This window comes from Eucalyptus grandis, chromosome 8, assembly GCF_016545825.1.
Source record: "Eucalyptus grandis isolate ANBG69807.140 chromosome 8, ASM1654582v1, whole genome shotgun sequence".
Taxonomy (NCBI): Eukaryota; Viridiplantae; Streptophyta; class Magnoliopsida; order Myrtales; family Myrtaceae; genus Eucalyptus; species Eucalyptus grandis.
In genome coordinates, this window is record NC_052619.1 from 11,076,194 (window position 1) to 11,097,328 (window position 21,135).

Sequence of the window (21,135 nt, forward strand, 5' to 3'; positions counted from 1 at the left end):
TGAGTTAAATTGGTAAAAAAAAAAAGATGTTAATCCTGACCCATAACCATTACACGAAATAAAAGTGGTTTTCAAGTTGGGATTAGTGATATACAATTTAATTGAGTTAAATTGGTAAAAAAAAAAGATGTTAATCCTGACCCATAACCATTACACGAAATAAAAGTGGTTTTCAAGTTGGGATTAGTGATATACAATTTAATTGAGTTAAATTGGTAAAAAAAAAAAGAAAAAGAAAAGCTAAAATTTTGTGTCACGAATTTGTTAAATTGATCTCTTCAATTTGATTTATAAAAAGTCACAAAAATTAATACCATCTCTTTGAAGAAAGTGAAAACACTAGGTACAAAATTTTATTGTGATATCAAGATTTGACAAAAGTTTGGTCTTGATGTGATTGTATTATAGGCACTAATTGATTGATAAATTTATACGGTTTAAGCTAACGATCGCCTCATTATTTTCATCAATCTTTGGAGGTTCCATTTCTGCTTATTTATTCCTGATGGCGCTTCACGTTGTCCTAATACATTGATTAATTTACAAAGTTAATTTATCTCGAAGAACCCCCTATGCTGTCGCGCTGACCTTAAGTTCCTCGTGCGTTCTGCTCGGAGTCTCCGAGGTTGACCACGACATGGTATCGGCATGGCGTCGAATGAAGCTGCCGCCAGGGCGCTCGAACTCCTCCACCACCCGTCCCTCTCTCAAGCCCTCAACGCCTTCGCGAGGCCGTCCCACCTCAAGCAGGCCCACGCGCACCTCCTCGTCGCCGGCCTCGCGCGCCGCCTCTTCACCGCCACCCGCCTCCTGGCCTGCGCCGCCGTCTCCGCCCTCCGCGACCTCCGGTACGCGGAGGCCATGTTCGGCGGCGTCCGAGTCCCCACCTTCTTCATGTACAACACCATGATCCGGGCCTTCTCCGAGTGCGCCGGTCAGGATTGCCTCCGGGGCGTCGCGTACTACGTTCGGATGCTCCGGAACGGCGTCTTCCCCGATAACTTCACGCACCCTTTTGTGTTGCGGTCGTGTTCGCTGTCGTCGCAGCTGCTGGTTGGCAGGCAGGTTCACACCCACGTCGTGAAATTTGGGTCGGGTCGCGACATTTACGTTGTCAACAATATGCTGAGTATGTATTCGAGCTGTGGAGAGATGGGGGATGCGCGCCAGCTGTTTGACGAATGTTCCGGGCTCGTGGATGTTGTTTCCTGGACTAGTTTGGTCACGGGGTACGTGAAGGCTGGTGATATCGATGTGGCCCGGTCTTATTTCGATAGGATGCCGCGGAGGAATGTCGTTTCATGGAACGCGATGATTTCAGGGTATGCACAGTCGGGAAGAATTTCTGACGCGAGGAAGCTCTTTGACATGATGCCAGAACGTGATGCGTCGTCATGGAGTGCGATGATTTCTGGCTATGCCCAATGCAAGATGTGTGCAGATGCACTGGGGCTTTTCAAGGAGATGGTTGGAGGAGGAATTGTGGCCAATGAGGCTGCTGTTGTGAGTGCAGTTTCGGCTTGCGCGCAGCTTCGTGCGATTGAGTGGGGAACTTGGCTCCACAAGTATACAGTGGAGAATGGGTTCGCAATGAATGTGATCCTGGGCACTGCGCTTGTAGATATGCATGGCAAGTGTGGAAATGTTGAGAAAGCTGTCAAAGTGTTCAATTTGATGCCCAAAAGGAATGTCTGTTCTTGGAATTCTATGATTGCTAGCTTGGCCTTGAATGCACATGGAAAGCAGGCACTGTCACTGTTCTGGCAAATGCAGCGTTTGGGTCACACTCCGAATCACGTAACATTCACTGCTGTGCTAAGTGGATGCAGTCATTCAGGGTTAGTCAAAGAGGGTCGTCAAATTTTTAGTCTTATGACAGAAAAGTATCAGCTTGAACCTTGGTCAGAGCATTATGGTTCGATGGTTGATTTGCTTGGGCGAGCTGGGCTTATAAGGGAGGCGGTGGAATTTGTTAAGGGGATGCATATTGAGCCTCATCCTGGCTTATGGGGAGCTCTTGTTGCTGCCTGTAAGATTCATGGAGAGATTGAGTTAGGTCAACAACTTGGGAAACACTTGATCGACTTGGAGCCAGATCATGGTGGGCGCTATGCTTTATTATCAGATCTATTTGCATCTATTGAACAATGGGATGATGTGGAATTGGTGAGGAACTCATTCCTACAGAGGAAGGTACTCAAGACCCCAGGAAATAGTATCATTGAGTTATGAAGATACTCTCTATCTTTTCAACTACCTTCCCAAGAAGCCTGTTTCTAAGGGCATACATAAAACATAAGGAAATGGGAATTCAGCCCCGAGTATAGGGCACTCATCAGTCTGAAATCAGATGGCATTATTCTCCTCATTTTCTTCTGGCACCTCTTCAAGTTAATTGCTCAAAACCATGTTGCATATGAATGCTATCATTAAACATAATGAGGAGCTATCATATTACATGGTGAAAAGATCTCAATGCTTTATTGTAATCAGAACATAAACTTTTTAGATCATCAGTCTTATTATTGCCATGCCGATGCCCTTTATTATCCAATAAACTCAGTTACTGTGGTATTGCTCCTTAGAGATTATAGTCACAAGCTATGCATTGCTGAATTGAAGAGCTTATGCCTTTTCTTGCAAACTATTCAGCACATTTTGGAAACTCTTCTTGAAAGACCCCACTACTTCAAGTTCTAGCTGAGCTCCAACGGCATTCCAATCAATCCCCAACTCTTCAAGCATACAGTAAGTGCATTCAGCCTCTGATACATTTGCATCGATATTTTTCGAGACAATTCCGTGGTGCAAGAATGCTTTTAGAGCTTCATCTGGCATGGTCGAGACCTACAAAATACACCGACCAATCACTATTAGCACCCCTACCATTTCTGCTACATAGTCCTTGAAGTGGTCAATTATGATTTGCACTTCACAGTAAGAGATGCTAGCTCACCGTGTCTGGCCCTATCAGGGGATTAATGTAGGAGGTATCAGGATAGGATGGATTCTTGACATTTGTTGAGGCCCAAAGCAACTTCTGCTTCCTGGCACCTCTCTTCCTCAAAGCTTCCCATTGTGGCCCAGAGAACTTTTTCTGAAAAAGCTTATATGCTAAAGTAGCTTGCGCTACCGCAGCCTGAGGTTCAATTGAAAGTGAGGAAGAAAAGCATGGGCTGGACTTGCATATAAAAGACAACTCATGCCTTCATATTTTGGATGCACATACCTTTCCTTTGAGCTTAAGTGCCTGGGAGGTACCGATTTCTTCAAGCTTCTGATCAATAAGGTTATCGACCCTACTTATGTAAAATGAAGCAACACTTGTGACCCTGGAAAGATCTATGAGCCCTGAAGCCTCAAGTCCATCCAGATAAGCATCAACAACAGCTTCATATGTCGGTAGGGTGAATATGACCTGTCAAACCATTGGATGGTTTGAGTGTGCCGTAAGAACTTCAAGCAAGAGATGCTTTGATAGTTAATTTTTCCTATTTGGAGAAGCTCTTGATGCAGCTAATTCTATATAGAGCAAGTAAACAAAAGTACAAGGGGTCTTATTAGTATCCATTGTCAAAAAATGCGATGGGTGTAATTTGGCTATTTAAAGCAGATGTAGCCAAACTTTTATCAATTGTCATATGGACAAATTACCAGCAATACCAATGTACTGAGCAAGTGTGATTTTAACCACCATGGGGAGAATCATATTAGTGGAGTTACTTGGTTGCTTGAACTTACTGTTGCATTTACACATATGCTTTGTGAAATTACTTCCTTGATGGAAATTATAGATTCTGTTGTTGCAGGGATTTTGATGCATATGTTTGGGCAGTTCACCATTTCACAAAGTCTTTTTGCCTCCTCAGTTGTCCGCCGAGTATCATAAGCAAGCATGGGTGAAACCTCAATGGAGACATAGCCATCTTCTCCATCTGTATCAGTAAAATTGGTTTGAAAAAGTTTGCATGCTTCTCGAGCATCATCAACAACCATTTCCCAGTATGCACTTTCAACATCCTTCTTTGCTTGTAGGAGTTCCCTGAATCAACTCACGTTTATGTTAGTAAGAAATAGTCTATTGAGATACAGTCTGACATCTCTAAGTTGCAAACTTTAATTAGCGGATTGTTCAGAATACAAAATGACACATTAAATATTCTCTTTTGGCTGTCTAAACTTTTCATATGGAGGTGTGACCAAAGAGTGATTAGACAGTGCAGCCAGCTGCAAAAGGTGGTGATTGGCCTCTCCAAAGTGACTGCATGTACGGGTCACTTAAGCAACTGGTGCTGAAAGTTATGGTGTCAAATTCTTGTTAGAATTTAGTTACCTTTTCTCACAAGTTGCCATTTATTTGGCAAATTATAGAGCAAGTATTATAACTTATGGGGACAGAAATGAAGCTTTAAGCTTTTCACTAGCTCCTTACCTAATATCTGATGACAACATAGCTCTTTCATAAATCTGCAGCCATATTTCATGCATAGTTAGAGAAGCAAAATCCAGTGTCAGTGGCTTCAACAATTAAAGTTGCATTTAGTAGTTACCGCAGGATTAGTAGTGACACCTCTGATTCCACTAGCAATCAGTGGAATCAAATCCGTGACTGGTCGTCTCATGTTGTCATACCAAGGGCTTTGGCCTTGCTTCTCGTACAGATGATGCAGTGTTGTTCTCTTTGTTTGGTTCCTGGTGCTGCCATCGAAGGAGCAACTGATCCTGCATATACATGGAAAGCATACATTTCTTTCTGAGGCGCAAAAGAACAAGAAATGAAATTTTCTATGAACAGCTAGAGTTTCTAAACCAAGGCATGACAGGTCTATAAAAGGCCCATCTTGTTTGCTATTCTGTTGCATGTCCTTTCAGTGGCTTAGTTGATTACTGTTTTGTCAAGAAATCTCAGTATGCAAGTCCAACAACAGTTGAAGCTCAAAGCTAAATCACTTTGCGAATGGGGTGGTGATGACAGCTACTAAAAAAGAGGAACCAGTTTTGGTTCATCCAAACAGTCCAGTCAGTAATATATAGTCTTTGTTTGTGAACTTCATTGGCTGAGCTGAAATCATACTTCTGCTTGATGAAAATTGAGGATGGATGGATCAGATTGTAGCACAGAAGCCATGCATGTTCTACTGTTTCCAACGACAAAAGGCCATGAATAGTCATGACAAATCAGCCACTGATGAGCGTATGATGTATCTACAACAATACTAGGAGAAGAAGCAATAATCACCTTGAGCCGACAAGGGTCGAGAGTGATCTGAAGCCAAGAAGGTGATTGCAAGCCATGGCACTTGTTCAGGCTGAGGCACAGTATATACAGACCAGAAGTCGCTATTTATAATGAGACTAAAGACGGGCAAGGATCACCTATCTAGTTCGGTGCCTATATTGAAGCCTCAATGAATCTTACCCGTGGATTTATTAGTTATAGATTACACAATTACCTTTTTTCTTATGGATCAATAGTTAAGACAGGATGTGGTACCGGATAGAAACACTGCCGGAAGCAGAGGATCTGATCACGAGTAAGAAGGCATAAACTAACTGTAGATGCTGTCGAATAGTCTCTGAATCCTTGAATGTTTCTGAGGATCCAAAGCTTGTGGATTTGGTAGCTGTCTACACATTGAAGTCTATGTGGGAGCCTGCTAAACTAAATGTAGATGCTGTCGAATAGTCCCGCAATTTTCGGTTCACCTTTACATTTTCCCTATGGAAAACACAAATCATGACAACCCAAAATCTATGTTTAGATTTTTTTGGTCGACGTTTACGTCACACCAAAATGAATTTGGTGACTTTGTCGGCTTTAATCAAGTTAGGATTGGATTGGGGACTGTTACGATGGTGTCGGTCCATTTATGATAACTAGAAGGTAGTGCACGGCTCACATAAAATCCAATGGGGAAAAGTATCAGAAAAATTCTTTAACATATTATATTTTGTCAATTTAGTTTTAAACTTTTTGATTGAGTGTCAATTTTGCCATTCCGACTAATTTTGGCTGAATATTACTGACGTGGTACGATCAATGTTAACATGAATAACTATGAATATTATTTTAATTAAAAAAAAGAAAGGGAAAGATCAAAAAAAAGAATAAAAGAAAAGAATAAAAAAAAATTTCAAATCGACCTAACTTGAGTATGAAATGACCTCGATACGAGGGAATGAACTAGAGACGTAATGGATCATGAAACCATTAAATCTTTTATTGGTTTTTGTTTTACTTTTGAATAGTTTTTCTAGTTCAGTGGAGAGCCAATTCAATGTTGGGTTTTTCTGTTAGCTCTTCCAAACTTTTTTTTTTTTTTAAAGTTTGTGCTTTGAAGCTTTTTTGAGCTCTTCTTTTATCCATCTCTTCCTTCGTATGTAATGACCGTATCTGCTATGGAATCACTGGTTTATTTGACAGGTTTCCCCTAAGGAGATGGATATTTTAGAAGAGATAAAATCCTTCTTAGGGGAGGATGAGAACAAAGAGTCGAATCTTGTGCCATTTCCTTTGCTCACAAAGAATGCCGTTGAATCCTTACGCTATAGAGCTGAGGTAATTTGACTTGATCTTTACACACGCACGCACATTCATACTAGATTGGAATTATCTTTCTTGTCCATGCCGTGTCTAAGACATGAGTACAAGATAACATCAAACCTGATAATTTTTTCCTCCCAGATATGACAAAATAGGGATCGCCCATCTTTTTTGTGGACATTATGGCAAAGATCACTTGAATGGTTTAACATTGAGATTTGGAAGGGAGAATATGTAACTGTCTATTGCTTTTATTCGTTTTTCTGGTTCTGACCCATGAAAATCCAATCATGCCTAGGAGATTGTTTTGTCCCAAAGCAGATTATATTTTCTATGTTCGTGGTTGGTTATATCCTGTTGTTCCTATGTTGGTTGCCTGGAGCATCGATAATGTCATTGATCAACACAAACAACTAGGTTTAAGGTCAAACATCTTAAGCATTTAGTTGTTAATGTGGAGCAGGACGTTGCAAAGAGTGTGACAAAAGTTGCTGTTAGAGAATCACGGGCTCAGGACTTACGGGCTCAGGACTTAAGGAATGAAATTCTGAACTCTGAAAAGTGAGTTACCAGCCATATGCATTCCATTTTTAGTGAATTTTTTCTGGTCAGATGGTCTCTCTCTCTCTCTCTCTCTCTCACACACACACACACACACACACACACACACACACACACACACACACATATTACCTCATTCAAATAGTTTGAGGTCTTCATGAAGGCATGGTTTCTCACATAACTAATTTGCCATGTCTCGTGCTCCGCATTCTCTATCTTCCGAGGTCTTCCCCTACGCCTTTTTATTATGAGTCACGATCGTCCTGACCGTCTCATCGCATGACTGCGTCTTTCTGGATCTTCCTCTGCCCCTTTTAACCTGAGCCTCTGGAAGCCTTTCTTTCATGAGGCTGGACCGTTGAGCTTCTTTCATCTCCTCTTCGATCGGATTTTTGATTTGGTCTTTTGGTTTCTAAGTAATGCCAAGGGAAGTGAAAGGGATTGGAGTTTTATGATAATGTGGTCTAACCACAAAGCTTGATTATGGACCCATCAACAGTCCAATTCCCAAGTGGGTTTATGGAACTATCGGCGATTCCCAATTCTAATTTTTGGAAATCAATCCTTAGTAGATGGTTTTGATAAATGATAACCCCTATCACTGGCTGACCCTCACTATGGTTAGTCATCAGCCATCGCCAAGACTAGCCATTGGTGAAAAGGAAAAGAATAGGGAAAAGAAAAGAAGAAAAACCAAGACCAAATCCAATGGAGATGAGGCAGGAAAACTTTCAAAATCTTAAGAAAATTTGCAAAAATTGTTCATTTTAGTATTAGTTGTGCCACATGAAGAAACAGTGCTAATTGGATTGCTACTTCAGTAACTTTCGGCCAAAATTGACGAGAAGAGTAACATTTGAAAATCATCAAAAAGTTTAGGATTGAATTAGTTAATTTAAATAATTTATAATTAAATTGACCATTGTACTATAGATTTAAAACTTTGTGGACCATTATCCCCTAGAGTACATCCTTCAAAACCCTACCTTCCTTTATTTTTATACGTGGGGCACATGCACTTGAAGATCTTTAGTTGGTGATTTAAGTCACGTTGTTGTCGCATCGAGTCTGGGAATTTTGGACCGGTGACTAATTTTTTTCCTAGATAATTTATTCATGATTTGCCAACAACAATATGAAATGACAGACTTTTTTTTAATATAGTTTGCATAGCATCAATTTTTAGTAATAACTTACCAATTTTCATTTGCATAACTTACCGTAATTTCCAAATTTACTAACTCTGCATGAATCACCAACTTTAAGCTGGAATGAATTGTCAGTTTTTGTCAAACTAAATTACCAGTTAATTTTGAATTACCAACTCTCATTTGAGTTACTTCCTAATATATATTCTTCATTTCTATAATTTACAAAAATTCTATTGAGTTACAATTTAAATTTCCAAACTAATTTTTATTTGATTAAGACCATAATCTTGCTAAATTTTTTTGACGCGTCACGGATGCTATGACCATATTATTATTAAGTACCATGATTTTATTGTGGAAATGTTAGGTAGAGATGACGGTAAATGAGCTAAGCTTCACCGAACTGCATGCAGCCTCTGATGTGCTTGCATCGATAGTTCTTGAAACGACTCCGTGGTGCATGAATGCTTTCAGAGCTTCGTCGGGCACGGTTGAGATATGCAAGAAAGCACCAACTGATCACAGCCAATGTCTGCTGCATATCATGTCTTTCGAATCATCGATTCTGATTCATGATAAGAGATGATGCGGCTCACCGTGTCCGGTCGAGGTAGGATGAATTCTTGACATTCGTGGAGGCCCAAAGCCTCGACGAACAGTTTGCATTTTAAAGAATACAGTAGTGTGTAATGGACCGTTTCACTTTGTTCTTGTACTTTTAGTACAGACTAGTAAAATACTAGTACATTTCACCGGCTTTAAGTACCTTTGTACCATACCTTACGTGTTTGTGAGATATTTTCACGTGGTCGAAATTGAAATATTGAAAAAGTTAAATGGATGTGTAAAAGCTGAATTAGACTGAAATCAAATGGTTCTAAGAAAAAGCATGTTAAGAAAAACCCGTGTGATATATGAAAGAACTTAACTTCTATAAAGTTTGATATAATAATCCTTTCAGATTCAAGTATATCAATTTAACGTACAATGAAAATGATATTTTAACATGATATACTTGTGATGGAGTTGTTGTTCTAGGACTAATAGTACATTTTATAGTTTGGTAATATGGGTAACTCTAATGGGAAAAAATGAGGGTAATCTTATAGCAATTTGTAGTATTTTATTTTATTGTCGTCCAGTTCATTCGATTGAAGTAAGATTGATGACATTTTGTGTTATACAAATACTTTTGTTTGAATGTTAATTAGAGATATGCAATGCAATAAGATCAAAATGAAGAAGGGGGATTTCTTAATGTAATGTGCAGAGTATTATGTATTGAAAATAATGATGTATGGTTAGAAACATTATTTAAACTTAAAGTATAAGAAAGAAATGATAAAAAATACATGGCATGGAGTTGGTAAGTTCCAATCCCACTTTAACCAATTTCATTCTCACTCAATTATAGGAAAAATTGTTCAAACAATCATAAACTTATTATACAGCACTCATTTCAATTGTAAAATTTTCAATTTGGCTAATTTAGTGATAAATCTTTTGAAAAATTTTCAATTTGGTCATTCTAATAAATTTTAATCGGAAATTACTAACGTAAACGTGGTTGTTCCACGTGACTTGGCTTGACGTGAACAGTTTTTGCATTTCTTTTTCAAAAATTTCCTTCATTGTTGATTTTTTTTTCAATTCTTTTCTTTCTTTTTTGGGTTAATACCTTGAAAAACCCCAAAGCGGTACACTGTGACAAATTTACCCCAAACTATTTTTTTGACTACCAAAAACCCCAAACTGGTATACATTTGACAAATTTACCCTAAACTGGTACACTTGTAACAAATTTACCATCTGTTAGTTTTAGTTCAATTTTCTTGTTAAATTATAAAGTTAAATAACACTTGACAATTGACCGGTATATCAATTTGGGATTTTACACTCTGTTTATCATAGTTTATAATTTTTGTGATTTTTTTGTGGTATTAATCTAATTTTGGAGGGTATATTAGTCACAAATTTACCGGTTTGGGGTTTTTTGTGGTCGAATAAATTAATTTGGGGTAAATTTGTCACGGGTGTACCGGTTTGTGGTTTTTTATAGTTAGTCGGGGTAAATTTGTCACGGGTGTACCGGTTTGAGGTTTTCGTGGTAAAAAAATAGTTTGGGGTAAATTTGTCACAAATGTACCAGTTTGGAGTTTTTTAAGGTATTAACCCTTCTTTTTTCTATTTTTTCCATTTTCTTTTCCTTTTTGCCTATGGCCCATGTCAATGGTGGTTGATGATCGGCCACAAGCAAGGTTCGCACTACCCTACATTTGGGCGAAGTTTTCGTGGCCCTCGCTAATCAGTCACCCCTTGCTAGATTTAGGTAAAGAGTGGTCATTGGTCAATGAGGGTGCCCCTCACCCATGGTCGATCATCAGCCATCGCTAGGACTAGCCATTAGCAAAAAGAAATATAATAGGGAAAAATAATAGAAAAATTGAGAACAAATCTAGTGGAGACATAGTGGGAAAAGTTTCATTTTTTTTTTTCGAAAACTACAAAAAAAAGTCTAATGAATCGCCATGCATCAACAATTTTCAGCCAAATTTGGTGAAAAGGGCTACATTAGAAATTCATCAAAAGGCTTATAACTAAAATGATCAAACAGAGAAGTTTATAATTAAATTGATTGTTGTATGATAGGTTTAAAACTTTATGAACATTATCCCCAATGGTACAACCTTCAAAGCCCCCTATTTTCCTATATTTTTAGGGTTAATATCCTGAAAAATCTCAAACTAGTACACCTACGATAAATTTATTTAAAACTATTTTTTTGATCACTGAAAACCCCAAATTGGTATATCTTTGATAAATTTATTTCGAACTAGTACACTTGTGACAAATTTACCTTCGTTGAATTTTTTTAGTCAATTTATCAAGTTGAATGACACGTGACAGTTCGCTAGTGTATTTTGTGATTTTTTGTGGTATTACTCCAATTTAACATAGGGTATATTTGTTACAAATGTACTAATTTAGGGTTTTGATGGTATTATAAATTAATTTTTGATAAATTTATCACAAGTATACCAATCTAGAGTTTTTTATAGCCAATTAAGGTAAATTTGTCACAAATATACAAGTTTGGGATTTTTCATAGTTAAAAAAATAATTTGAAGTAAATTTATCATACGTGTATCAGTTTGGATTTTTTAAAGTATTATTTTATACATAGGACAGGTGCACTTGAAGGTCCTTAGTTTGATGATTTAGTCATGTTGTTGTTGCATCAAGTCAAGTCTAGGAATTTCATACCGATGACTATGTTTTTTTTTTTCTAGATAATCTATTGATGATTTACCAACACCTATATGAAATTACATACCTCTTTTTTATATTTTGTAGAGTATCAATTTTTATAATAACTTACCAACTTTTATTTGGGAAACTAAATGTAATTTTGAATCTATTAACTCTTATATGAATCACCAACTTTTAGTTAGAATGATTTGTTACCTTCCGTCAAACTAAGTATTGGTTAATTTTGAATTACCAACTTTTATATGAGTTACTTCTTGATGTGTATTTTTGTTCTTATTAATTTGCCAATGTTTTATTGAGTCACTATTTAAAGTTCTAAACTAATATTTATTTGGTTAAGACCATATATCTCAATTTTCAATTTACAGACAATTGATTTCACTGGAAAAAGATATGGACAAGAGCCTCCATGATTTTCAATTTACATTGAGGAAAATATGGCAAGAGCCCTGATTGTTTCCCTCTAACTAGTCTTGAACATCTCCAAGCAACAATATCAGCAAAGTCCAACATTAACTTGACACTATGAACCATATTGATTACTATGCTTTATTCTCTTCTAAATTTCCATCCAACTGCATTTAGAAAATAACGTTAACTGCCACGTTCATACAAACATTATGTGCTACCATTCTCAGAAACCCATCTTTTGCGCTCGATTCATGAGCCCTTTAGGAATTCGGCAACTCCGCCCTCGACAAGAACTTCATGCAAATGGGCGGCTTCACGCCAACAAGGGCGAGAATGGAGCTCGGCAGAGTCCAGATCCCATCTCCGCAAATCAATCCCGAAGCAACTGCTGGTGCAAATGCATCAGCCTTGGTCTTGTCCATCCTCTCCCACAAGAACAAAATCAGGCTCCCAATGCACATGTCAATAGCAAAATACGATCCCAAATAAAACGGTATTGCCATGGCCATAGGGACCGGGATAAACCTCGAATACTTCTTGGGGACCAAGTCCCTAATCGCATTTATGACTATTGCGGCTGCGAAGAATCCATAGCAGAGAGTGAGGCAGTGTTTGGGTAGTGACGAGAATCCCTCCACTCCCAAAATAGCCATGCTTCGGTAGATGCTGGCATAAGGGGCTGGGTACGTGCTGGTCTTAAGACCAAGGTCCTTGAACGCCTTGTAGAACAGCCAGAAGACGGACGGAGATATGACACAGCCCATGGCAGTCCCGATCACCTGGCTCAGAAACATGGACCGAGGGGAAGCTAGGGTCATATACCCAGTCTTGAAGTCCTGAGTTAGGTCAGAGGCGGTGGAGACGATGTTCATCATGACCCCACAAGCAGCAAGGCCAGCGAGGACCCCGCCATGGGACGCACCAGCCCATGCCCCAATCACAAAGATGGCAAGTTTCCCGTAGGTCGACGCGAGGGACCAGTCAGTGAGCCCGCATCCATATGCATTGCAAAAGGCCAAGATGGGGGCTGCAAGGTAGACGACCAATATGTGGTACCACTTGAGCTGGTGGAATATGTGAGGAAGAGATACAATGGAGATTACCGCGATCACGATGTAGCCCCCAACGGCGAAAATACTGGAGATTTGATCATTGAGGAAGAGGCTTGTCCGACGTTGCTCATCAAAGGAGAGCTGAGGGGACTCGGGAGGAGAGCCGTTCGCAACCCTCGGAAGACTGTTTTTTTTCCTAAGTTGATGATACAAACCCAAAAGGGTCCGACTCAACACTTTACAGAAGTTATAGAGGCCGTCGCCAAGGATCATGGCTATGGATATAAATACCTATTCATGAAAAATGGCCTGTCAACAAAGAGGAGCATAGCAATAAAAATGAAGAGTCGAGCTAAGCCATTCTTCTGGAACTATTCACCTTACCTTGTAACCTTGGATGCCGTGCATGTTGCCTGGATCTGGTTTATCATACCAGTCGCCCTCTTTTTTCTCAATGAGAGGCCACATCAAGCCCCAAGACAGTATTCCCCCAATAAGCAGTGATATGTTAATGATGTAGGGGCAGATCATTCCCACACCAACGTATGTTGCAGAAAAATCAAAGTAGAACCTGCATATTTGCCCAAAGAATCATCTAAAAGAATTCCTCCGTTTAAATCAGGCCTAGAAAGAGAACAGAAATTTATTCTTCAGGTAATTTAAAACTGGCGTCTTACTTGTTCTCATAGGCTTTCAATCCCAAAGTTGGAAAGTTAACAAACCCACAGTAATCTGCAGCAGTGTAGAACCACTGGAAGAATGCCCAGAGGAAACTGAATGAAAAGAATTTCCCCAGTGCTCTCACTTGTTTCCTGCACAATCACGAGGAAGCACGCCCATCAGAACAGGCAAGATCAAATTACAACAGATCTAATTCACGCTACTGACTTAGCTAGCTTGGCTCCTTCGGGCGTGTGGAAACTGTTGATCAGATGAGCAGTTGCAGTGCCACTTGGATACGTCAATTTGAAATCGATGATCATGATCTGTGCAGAGAAAATGTCTACGCAATGTTAATCATCACGTACATACAATGGCAAGAGCACGTGTCCTGCTCGTTAGAACCATCAAATGTCATTACCTTCCTAAGAGGCACCACCGACAAGAGCCCCACAAAACTAACGATGAAGAGGAACCCAATAATCCAGCCCAATGATGGGTCCTTGTAGTCATTTGTACCGGGTCCGCTCTCCGCTTGGCTGGCGATTCGTCCGCTCATTGCAAACAAGTAGCTTCCAAAACCTCCTGCTCAATCGAGATTGGAAAAAAGAAAGAACGACACGGAGAATACTCAGGCAATTACTACAAGCAAGTGCATATCAGTGAATATAAGAGCAATGCACGAGCAGCGACTCTGTCACGTCACGAGAACCTAGTTTCCATAAACATCAATTTGGTTAGGCAGATGAGCAAAATCGTAGTCTTTCGGTAAGATTACAATTGATCCGTGTAGCCGTGAAACTATAAACAAATAAACAAACTGGCTGGCGAAGGAGCCTTGTAAAGAAACTAGGATCAGGTCCACTCTGCAAACTCTCGCAAAGCACTCCTATGATATAATGTCAACGGTATAGTTTCAGCTGAACAAGATTCAGTCCAATTTCAACTCGGAATTTATCCTGGTGAAGCCAGATAAAGTCCAACCGCAATTTTTATGAGACATGAAATGGGTTAGAATGAAACATTATAAGCGTCTGAAATCAACATTTACTCAAAAATATTGCTTGAGAAAGATAAAAAATGATCAAACAACCCACGATTAAGCAGAGAAAAAACAAGAGAAAAAATTGAAACAAAAATGAAAATTATAGACTCAGTTCGGTAATTATTATGTAGAAAAAAATTGGTTTTTATTGAGACATGCAAATGGAGCGAAGAAAAAAAGGGAAAAGCAGCAAGAACCAAATCTACTACACTAACGGACAGATCACAGAGTAGCTGAGATTGTTCCTCAGCAAACTCTCCAAGAACAGCAGATTCCCAGGCCACAAATCATACCAAAAACCAATCTTTCTTTCTCTAATCAAATAAGACAACATGATACAAGTCACAGAAAAAAAAATAGACAGAAAAATCATTTTTTTTAAGGCTAAGATGGGATTTAAGGGGCCGTTACCGCTAAAGGCGATCCCGGAGGAGGCGACAACACAGGTCTGAATCACGGTGTTCTCCTGCCTCGTGAAGGGGACCTGCAACATCCCGGACTTCTCCAGCACTTTGGTCCAGGTCTTGATGAAGAAGAAGCCCAGCAGCCCAGCGGACACGTTCAGGGACGGGATGATCCCGGTCGTCAGGTTCAGCTTCATCACGATGAAGCTGAACATGACGCTGAGCACGAAGCTCACCGCGAAGGCCCTCACCGTCAGCTGCTGCCTCCACGACGGCACCTCCTTGCTCTCGAACGCTTTCTCCACCGACACCATCGTCTCTACCTCTTCCTCTTCCTCTTCCTCTCTGTCCTTCTTGCCATGCCCACTCTCTGCTCCATCGTCTCTACCCATTCGTGATTCTTTCGGTTCTTCCACCAAAAAGTATTCTCTTTTCTGACGGAGGAGGGGGGTCTGGATCTTGGGTTGTGAATCTCTTCAGGATGGTTTTTGTGGATGTGAATCTTTTTTTTTGTGGGTGGCTTTATAGCGTGACGCTTGGGCTTAATAATCGTAGTTCTCTGTTTTTCGTTCAACACTCTCAGTAAGGACGTAATAGGGAAGAAATCTGCAACATGTCGACTTTTATGAATTCAAAGGCGTGATGTTGTATGACATTGAATGGAAGGAAAAGGAGGACTGAGATCTGACGCTGGCTGTTTGTGGGCTGAGTCACGGTCATCCTCCTACTCACATTCTGATTGTGCCCTGTGATCTATCCACCATTTGCGAGGTTTATCCCCTCTTAAATGCATTCCAACTTCTTCTTTTTTCCTTCTTTTGCCGTTTCCATTTCAGTGCATGCACGCTATGCATCTGCTGGTTAATGACAGCGCAACAGACATTTCTGGGCAAGCAGATGAAGTGCATCAGCAGACGAAATTCACAGAAACATTGTATCTACGTCTGCTTTCCGGAAGTAAATCGGTTCTCTTTAATTAGGAAAGACAAAAGGAAAAGCAATGAACGGCCCTTAAACCGCGGCAGGACTGCAAACTCATGGCCATTGCATGCTGCGAAAGGTCTCCATGTGTAGTGCTTCCCTTATGGTCCGTTTTGTAACTGAAAAGTCAGCTTGGCTATGCCCAAAAGAACACGAGAAGAAAATTCAAATTTTCATTTTTGTAAAAATAAAAAAGAATGAATGAACAAATAAATACCCGTTGATTTGGATCAACCCATCAATTCCGATATTACATAGCCTAATTCAATCGCTAATCCAGTCGTTAGACACAGTTTCATCTCATCTAGCTAGTCTGGCAATATCTTATCGCTTTTTAGTTTGCCTTGAACTAATTACAGTCGATTCAATGTTCATTCTCCTAGGTTGAAGCAAGTGTTAGAAATGATTGGACTGTCTTTTTAGTCGATTCCAAATCATGCTCGTTGAATTCCTCCGAATCAGGCCATGAATCTTAGTCCGAGATAGAGCTAAATTTTACTTTCACAGTTTACTGACCACCAACCAGTTCGATAATATGCCTCTTAGACGCAGACATGAAATAGCTCGCGATTTAGTTCAATCTAAAGATGCGCACATTAATACGATTCTGGTTATATTTCATTATCATTAAACCTAAATCTGAATGCATTTGTTCTGCTCTTCTCTTCTCTGTATTGGCATGTCTCCTTGCTGCATTTCGATGAAGGTCGCCGATAAGGAGCCGGCACGAGCAGAAACGACGGTCCGAGTGTTTGATTACAAAGCTCGGTGGCGCCGATTTGTTCATCTCGTCCTCAATCCGAACGTGTCTTTGTCTTTGATGATGTTTTGGGTGCTCTCTGTAGTATGAAGGAGACAAATGAAGGCATCAGGGCACCTAAGAAGGCGGTGGAGAAGAACCAAAATAATAAAAGAAAAGAAAAGAGATTTAAAAAGAAGAAGAAGAAGAAGAATGGGTTCAAAAAAAAAAAATAAATAAATATATATATATATATATATTTTTTAAAATAGATGGGCCTCGCCAAAGGGCCTGGCCTGGGTCCAATTGAAAATGGATCTTTGATGGTGTTTTGGATGTTCCCCCAAATCTGCGGACCGGGCATAAGGGCCTGGTCCGAGTCCCTTTTTCCAGAATATATAATAAATAAAACATAAAACAGGGAAAATTAGTTGGAAAAATAGGCCTTGATTAGGTTGTTCGATTTTAGTATTATAATTATCTTAAAATTAGCTTGGTTTCATTTAGTTAGCATACACATCGTTTAGGATTTTAGTGGACACCTTTGATTTAGTTTAGTCTTAGAAGATTGAATTCTTTACCTGACTTATCTCAAGTTAAATTACTACACTTCATCTTATTCACTTTTCATTATCATTCTTAATTTCTTTATTTGTTGGCGTGAATCATTCCTGCTTTTAGTTTTCTAGGAAGTGTCGTAAGACATTATTAGGCATTTTTTGTTGCTTGTAAAATCGATTAAAATATCTATCTATCTATCTATCAATTTACATGTATATATGTTCTCTTAAGAAGTATGTTTCCATATACGCTCTTCTCATGATAACATGTGTTATAAGGACGACGGCATTTTCCCACCTAAGATATCAAGAGTCAAGTGAACCAACTAACATAGCTGGCCTTGAAAGAATTCATCAAATGGGGACCATTATTGCAGTCATTTCCTATCTTCCTTAACTTAATTGACAAGGCTACGAATCAACTATTTAATTTGAGTAAATAAAATGTCAATTCAAGCATTGATTTTGAATTAAACAGTGTCATAACATGGCAATTCATATAGGTAAGGTGAATTTGACCTGTCAAACCATAGAATGGTTTTATCTGAGCACTACCACAAAACAGCTTAAAAGCAATGCACGACTCGATAGAGACTTGGTCGCTTGAATTAACTATCACATTAACCGAGAAAAATTATTCAAAAAGTCATAAATATATTTTAAAATGGTCAATTAATTCTAAACCTTTTAAGAGCTTTACAATTAAGGCCTAAAACATTTGACAATTTGGCAAACCCCTTTTAATGAATTACTAATTCAGTCATTCTGACTAATTTTGGTCAAACATAGTTAATATAGATAGTTTTAAAAATTTTCAAAAAAAATATTTTAAAATTATTTATTGATTTTAATATTTAATATTTTATTTTCTTTCTTTTCTTTTTCTTCCCTCTTTTTTTCAAAGGTTTGGAGGGCCAAGCCTCTAGCAAGGGCTTCATAGCCCTCGCCCAAGGCCCAGTGGGGTTGCCTGCCATTGTCACCTCCTCTTAGCTGGTGGTTAACGTCTGCCGACCCTCTGTAAAAAGAAAAAAAAAGAAAATAGATATATAATATAATATAAAAAATTAATTGAACAAATCTAAAAAAAAATTTTAAATTTTTTCATGTTAGCATCGATCACGCCATGTGGAATGGCCGGAGTTAACGATGTTCAATCAAAATGATTAAATTGATAATTTGTTAAAAGATTTATGACTAGTTTGACAAATTGTTAAAATATTTAAAATTAAATTAATGTAATTAAATGATTTATAAAAATTAATAAAATTAAAATATTTATAATTGAATTGATCGAATAATTTTTTCCCGTCAACGAACTTCCCCTTCTCATGAAGCATTTTTCTGTCCTCCGTTGTCAGCCGCGCGTCGCAAGCCAGAATTGGCGAAACCTCCATGGACACACAGCCATCCTCTCCGTCTGTCTGGGCATAAATGGGCGGAAAGAGTTCGCAGGCTTTCCGAGCACCATCGACAGCTGTTGCCCAGTATGGACTTTCCATGTCCTTCCCTGCTTGTACCAGTTCTCTGGATCAACATCAATGCTCATGTCCTTCCTTCCCAGATTTTTCGCCGCGATATACTGCCCGGCATCGTCTCATTGTCTAAGTTCCGAGTTTTCTTTTTTTCTTGGTTGGTGTTTAAACCAGCGGATTATTTAGCTGCAAAAGGTATCTATCTCCCGGAAAAAAGTGTCGCTTTTTGGGGACAGAAATTTAGCTCGAGGCCTGAGCTCCTTACCTGAACTGCGAGAGATAGGCATCTGACGACAGCATAGCTCTTTCATAAATCTGCAGGCCAATGTTCATTCATAGATATAGAGGATCAAGCATACTCCAATTTCAGTGGTTGATATGACATTTTCAAGCGACGTGTACATACAAATCGAGCTACTTTGGTGTTAGCTTGAAAATGTCATATCAACCACCGATTACTGGATTAGTACTGACGCCTCTGATTTCGCTTGCTGTCAGTGGAATTAAATCCATGACGGGTCGCTTCATGCCGTCGTACCAAGGGCTCTGGCCTTCCCGCTCATATTGATAATGCAGGGTCGTTTTCCTCTCTTGCTTCACCGCACTGCCATCTGGGGAACCATTAACCCTACATTGATATGGGAAACAACATCATTGAGTTTTCCAAATCTTCTTACCAGTGATTTGAAAGCTTGAAAAGCTAGCACAATGCTGATAGGGTGACGTTGGCAGCTACAGGGATTTGCAAAGACCGGCCAAATTCTATTCTGACATGTCCAATATAATTCATGGGGTCGTTGAAATCATTAGTGAAGGCACATGCCACAAGGATTTCCTAAGGCTGCCTTACGACAATGCCCGGCGGAGCCATGCCATGTGAGATTGATATGTCCCTGACATGACATTATGCTTATGAAATGGACAGGGGTGCAGTCGAGCAGAATTCGAGCATTGTGATTGCGAAAAAAGATCCTGAGGACATGACACCGATAAGAGGCAAGAGTGACATCCACCTGAAGCCAACAAGAAGAGAATTACAACCCATGGTGATTATGCAGATCGCAGACCAAGGTTAAAAAAGAGTCAAGAGAACAAGTGCTTTTAGTTTTGGGTGGGAGTTGGACAAAGAAGTTGCCATTTTTAACGAGAGAAAAGAAGGCATAAAGTAGAGAGTTCGGAATTGGCAGCTGTCAAGAGACATTAATTCATTGCTCGATTAAGATTAGGACCCTGCTTTTTAATTCCTATGGGCGCTGCAATTCTGCCTTGTTCCCTTTGGGGAATCTAAAAATGTTGAGAGAGAGAAGAGTGCACGCAAGCAAAAATCTAAGTTTGGGTGATCTGACCATCAGCCTCAGTATGGTGTCATGAGATGAGAAACAAGGCTCAATGCTTGAATTTGTTAACGTACTTGATTGGACAAAGCAATAATTTGTGTGTAATAATTATCAAGCAAGAAGTGAGACAAAAGATATAAACCATAAAAACAGGCGAAATACCTAAAACGTGCATTACCCGGGTCTAAAATACCTTTTTCTTGTACCAGATTCTCCATGATTGTGACATTAGATGATTTAGACGATGTCGTCGGGGCATCGAGTCAAGTTTGGGACCTTCAGTGAACCGTAATTGGAGCGGGCCCGACTAAGATAGACTTCTGATAAGTATAATCATGGATTTGACCTAGAACATGGACGCATGCGTTTGTCATCCGAATGCACTGAGTAACCTTTGAGTGGCGGTAAGTGTCGAAATCTCGTAGGTAAGAAAAATGACCGGTGACTAATTTTTTTGGTAGGTAACTTGTTGATGATTTGCCTACACCTATACGAAAGTACAGAATTATTTTTTATAGTTTGTGGTGTAGCAATTTTTGTACTAATTTACTAACTTTCATTTTGCATAACTTACTGTTGTTTTCGAGTTTAATAACTCTTATATAAATACCAATTTTAATCAATGATTTTACCAATTTTTATCAAACTAAAAGTACCAATTAATTTTTAATTATTAACTCTCATTTACAAAAATTTTATTGAATTACTAATATTTTGTTGGGTTGATACTATTAAAAATTCCAGACTAATATCCCATCATACATTTACCCTAAACTAATTGAAGTTCCAAACTAGTTTTTTATTTGGTCAAGACCATGAATCTCGCTAAAGATCATTGGATTGAGTGACTGGACCAACACGGGTAGATACTCCATCAAATTTTGAATTTAAATTCCAAAAAGGATAGGAAAAAGTTGCTCCATAACATTCTGAAGCAGTCCATTTGAC

The 21,135-nt window shown here is 39.1% G+C and overlaps 2 protein-coding genes and 1 non-coding gene across 5 annotated transcripts; 1 reads left to right on the forward strand and 2 right to left on the reverse strand.

The window, feature by feature from the left end:
• The first annotated feature begins 548 nt into the window (after nucleotides 1-548).
• LOC104416272 (pentatricopeptide repeat-containing protein At5g06540) lies at nucleotides 549-5,776 on the forward strand. Of its 3 annotated transcripts, none has more exons than XM_018861981.2 (2): nucleotides 549-3,402; nucleotides 3,810-5,776. In XM_018861981.2, the coding sequence occupies exon 1, from the start codon at nucleotides 649-651 to the stop codon at nucleotides 2,230-2,232; it is 1,584 nt and encodes a 527-aa protein (XP_018717526.2). In that variant the 5' UTR covers nucleotides 549-648; the 3' UTR covers nucleotides 2,233-3,402; nucleotides 3,810-5,776. The 3 variants fall into 3 exon arrangements, with proteins under 3 accessions (XP_018717526.2, XP_018717527.2, XP_010025983.2); XM_018861982.2 differs by having other exon boundaries at nucleotides 549-2,748; nucleotides 3,795-5,776; XM_010027681.3 differs by having other exon boundaries at nucleotides 549-2,748.
• Nucleotides 2,602-5,295, reverse strand: LOC104416274. The gene is made up of 7 exons (XR_005545628.1): nucleotides 5,240-5,295; nucleotides 4,551-4,722; nucleotides 4,433-4,467; nucleotides 3,742-4,048; nucleotides 3,230-3,418; nucleotides 2,957-3,139; nucleotides 2,602-2,847 (listed from the first exon to the last, which is right to left on the reverse strand). It is a non-coding gene; the product is annotated as a transaldolase (transcript).
• Nucleotides 5,777-11,990: 6,214 nt separating the features above from the next.
• On the reverse strand, nucleotides 11,991-16,110 carry LOC104416275 (probable metal-nicotianamine transporter YSL5). Its single transcript, XM_018861980.2, has 6 exons — nucleotides 15,106-16,110; nucleotides 14,071-14,234; nucleotides 13,878-13,975; nucleotides 13,667-13,801; nucleotides 13,374-13,560; nucleotides 11,991-13,280 (listed from the first exon to the last, which is right to left on the reverse strand). Exons 1-6 carry the CDS (start codon nucleotides 15,488-15,490, stop codon nucleotides 12,198-12,200), a joined length of 2,052 nt encoding a protein of 683 aa, XP_018717525.2. The 5' UTR covers nucleotides 15,491-16,110; the 3' UTR covers nucleotides 11,991-12,197.
• Between the last annotated feature and the right edge of the window lie 5,025 nt (nucleotides 16,111-21,135).

Excerpts from the sequence above, each read along its gene's own strand:
- LOC104416275 (XM_018861980.2), bottom strand. The coding sequence starts at position 15,490 with ATGGGTAGAGACGATGGAGCAGAGAGTGGGCATGGCAAGAAGGACAGA. Across the intron at positions 14,235-15,105 it reads CTCCGGGATCGCCTTTAGCG|GAGGTTTTGGAAGCTACTTG; the intron begins GTAACGGCCCCT and ends TCGATTGAGCAG. Across the intron at positions 13,802-13,877 it reads GAAGGAGCCAAGCTAGCTAA|GAAACAAGTGAGAGCACTGG; the intron begins GTCAGTAGCGTG and ends GTGATTGTGCAG.
- LOC104416272 (XM_018861981.2), top strand. The coding sequence starts at position 649 with ATGGCGTCGAATGAAGCTGCCGCCAGGGCGCTCGAACTCCTCCACCAC.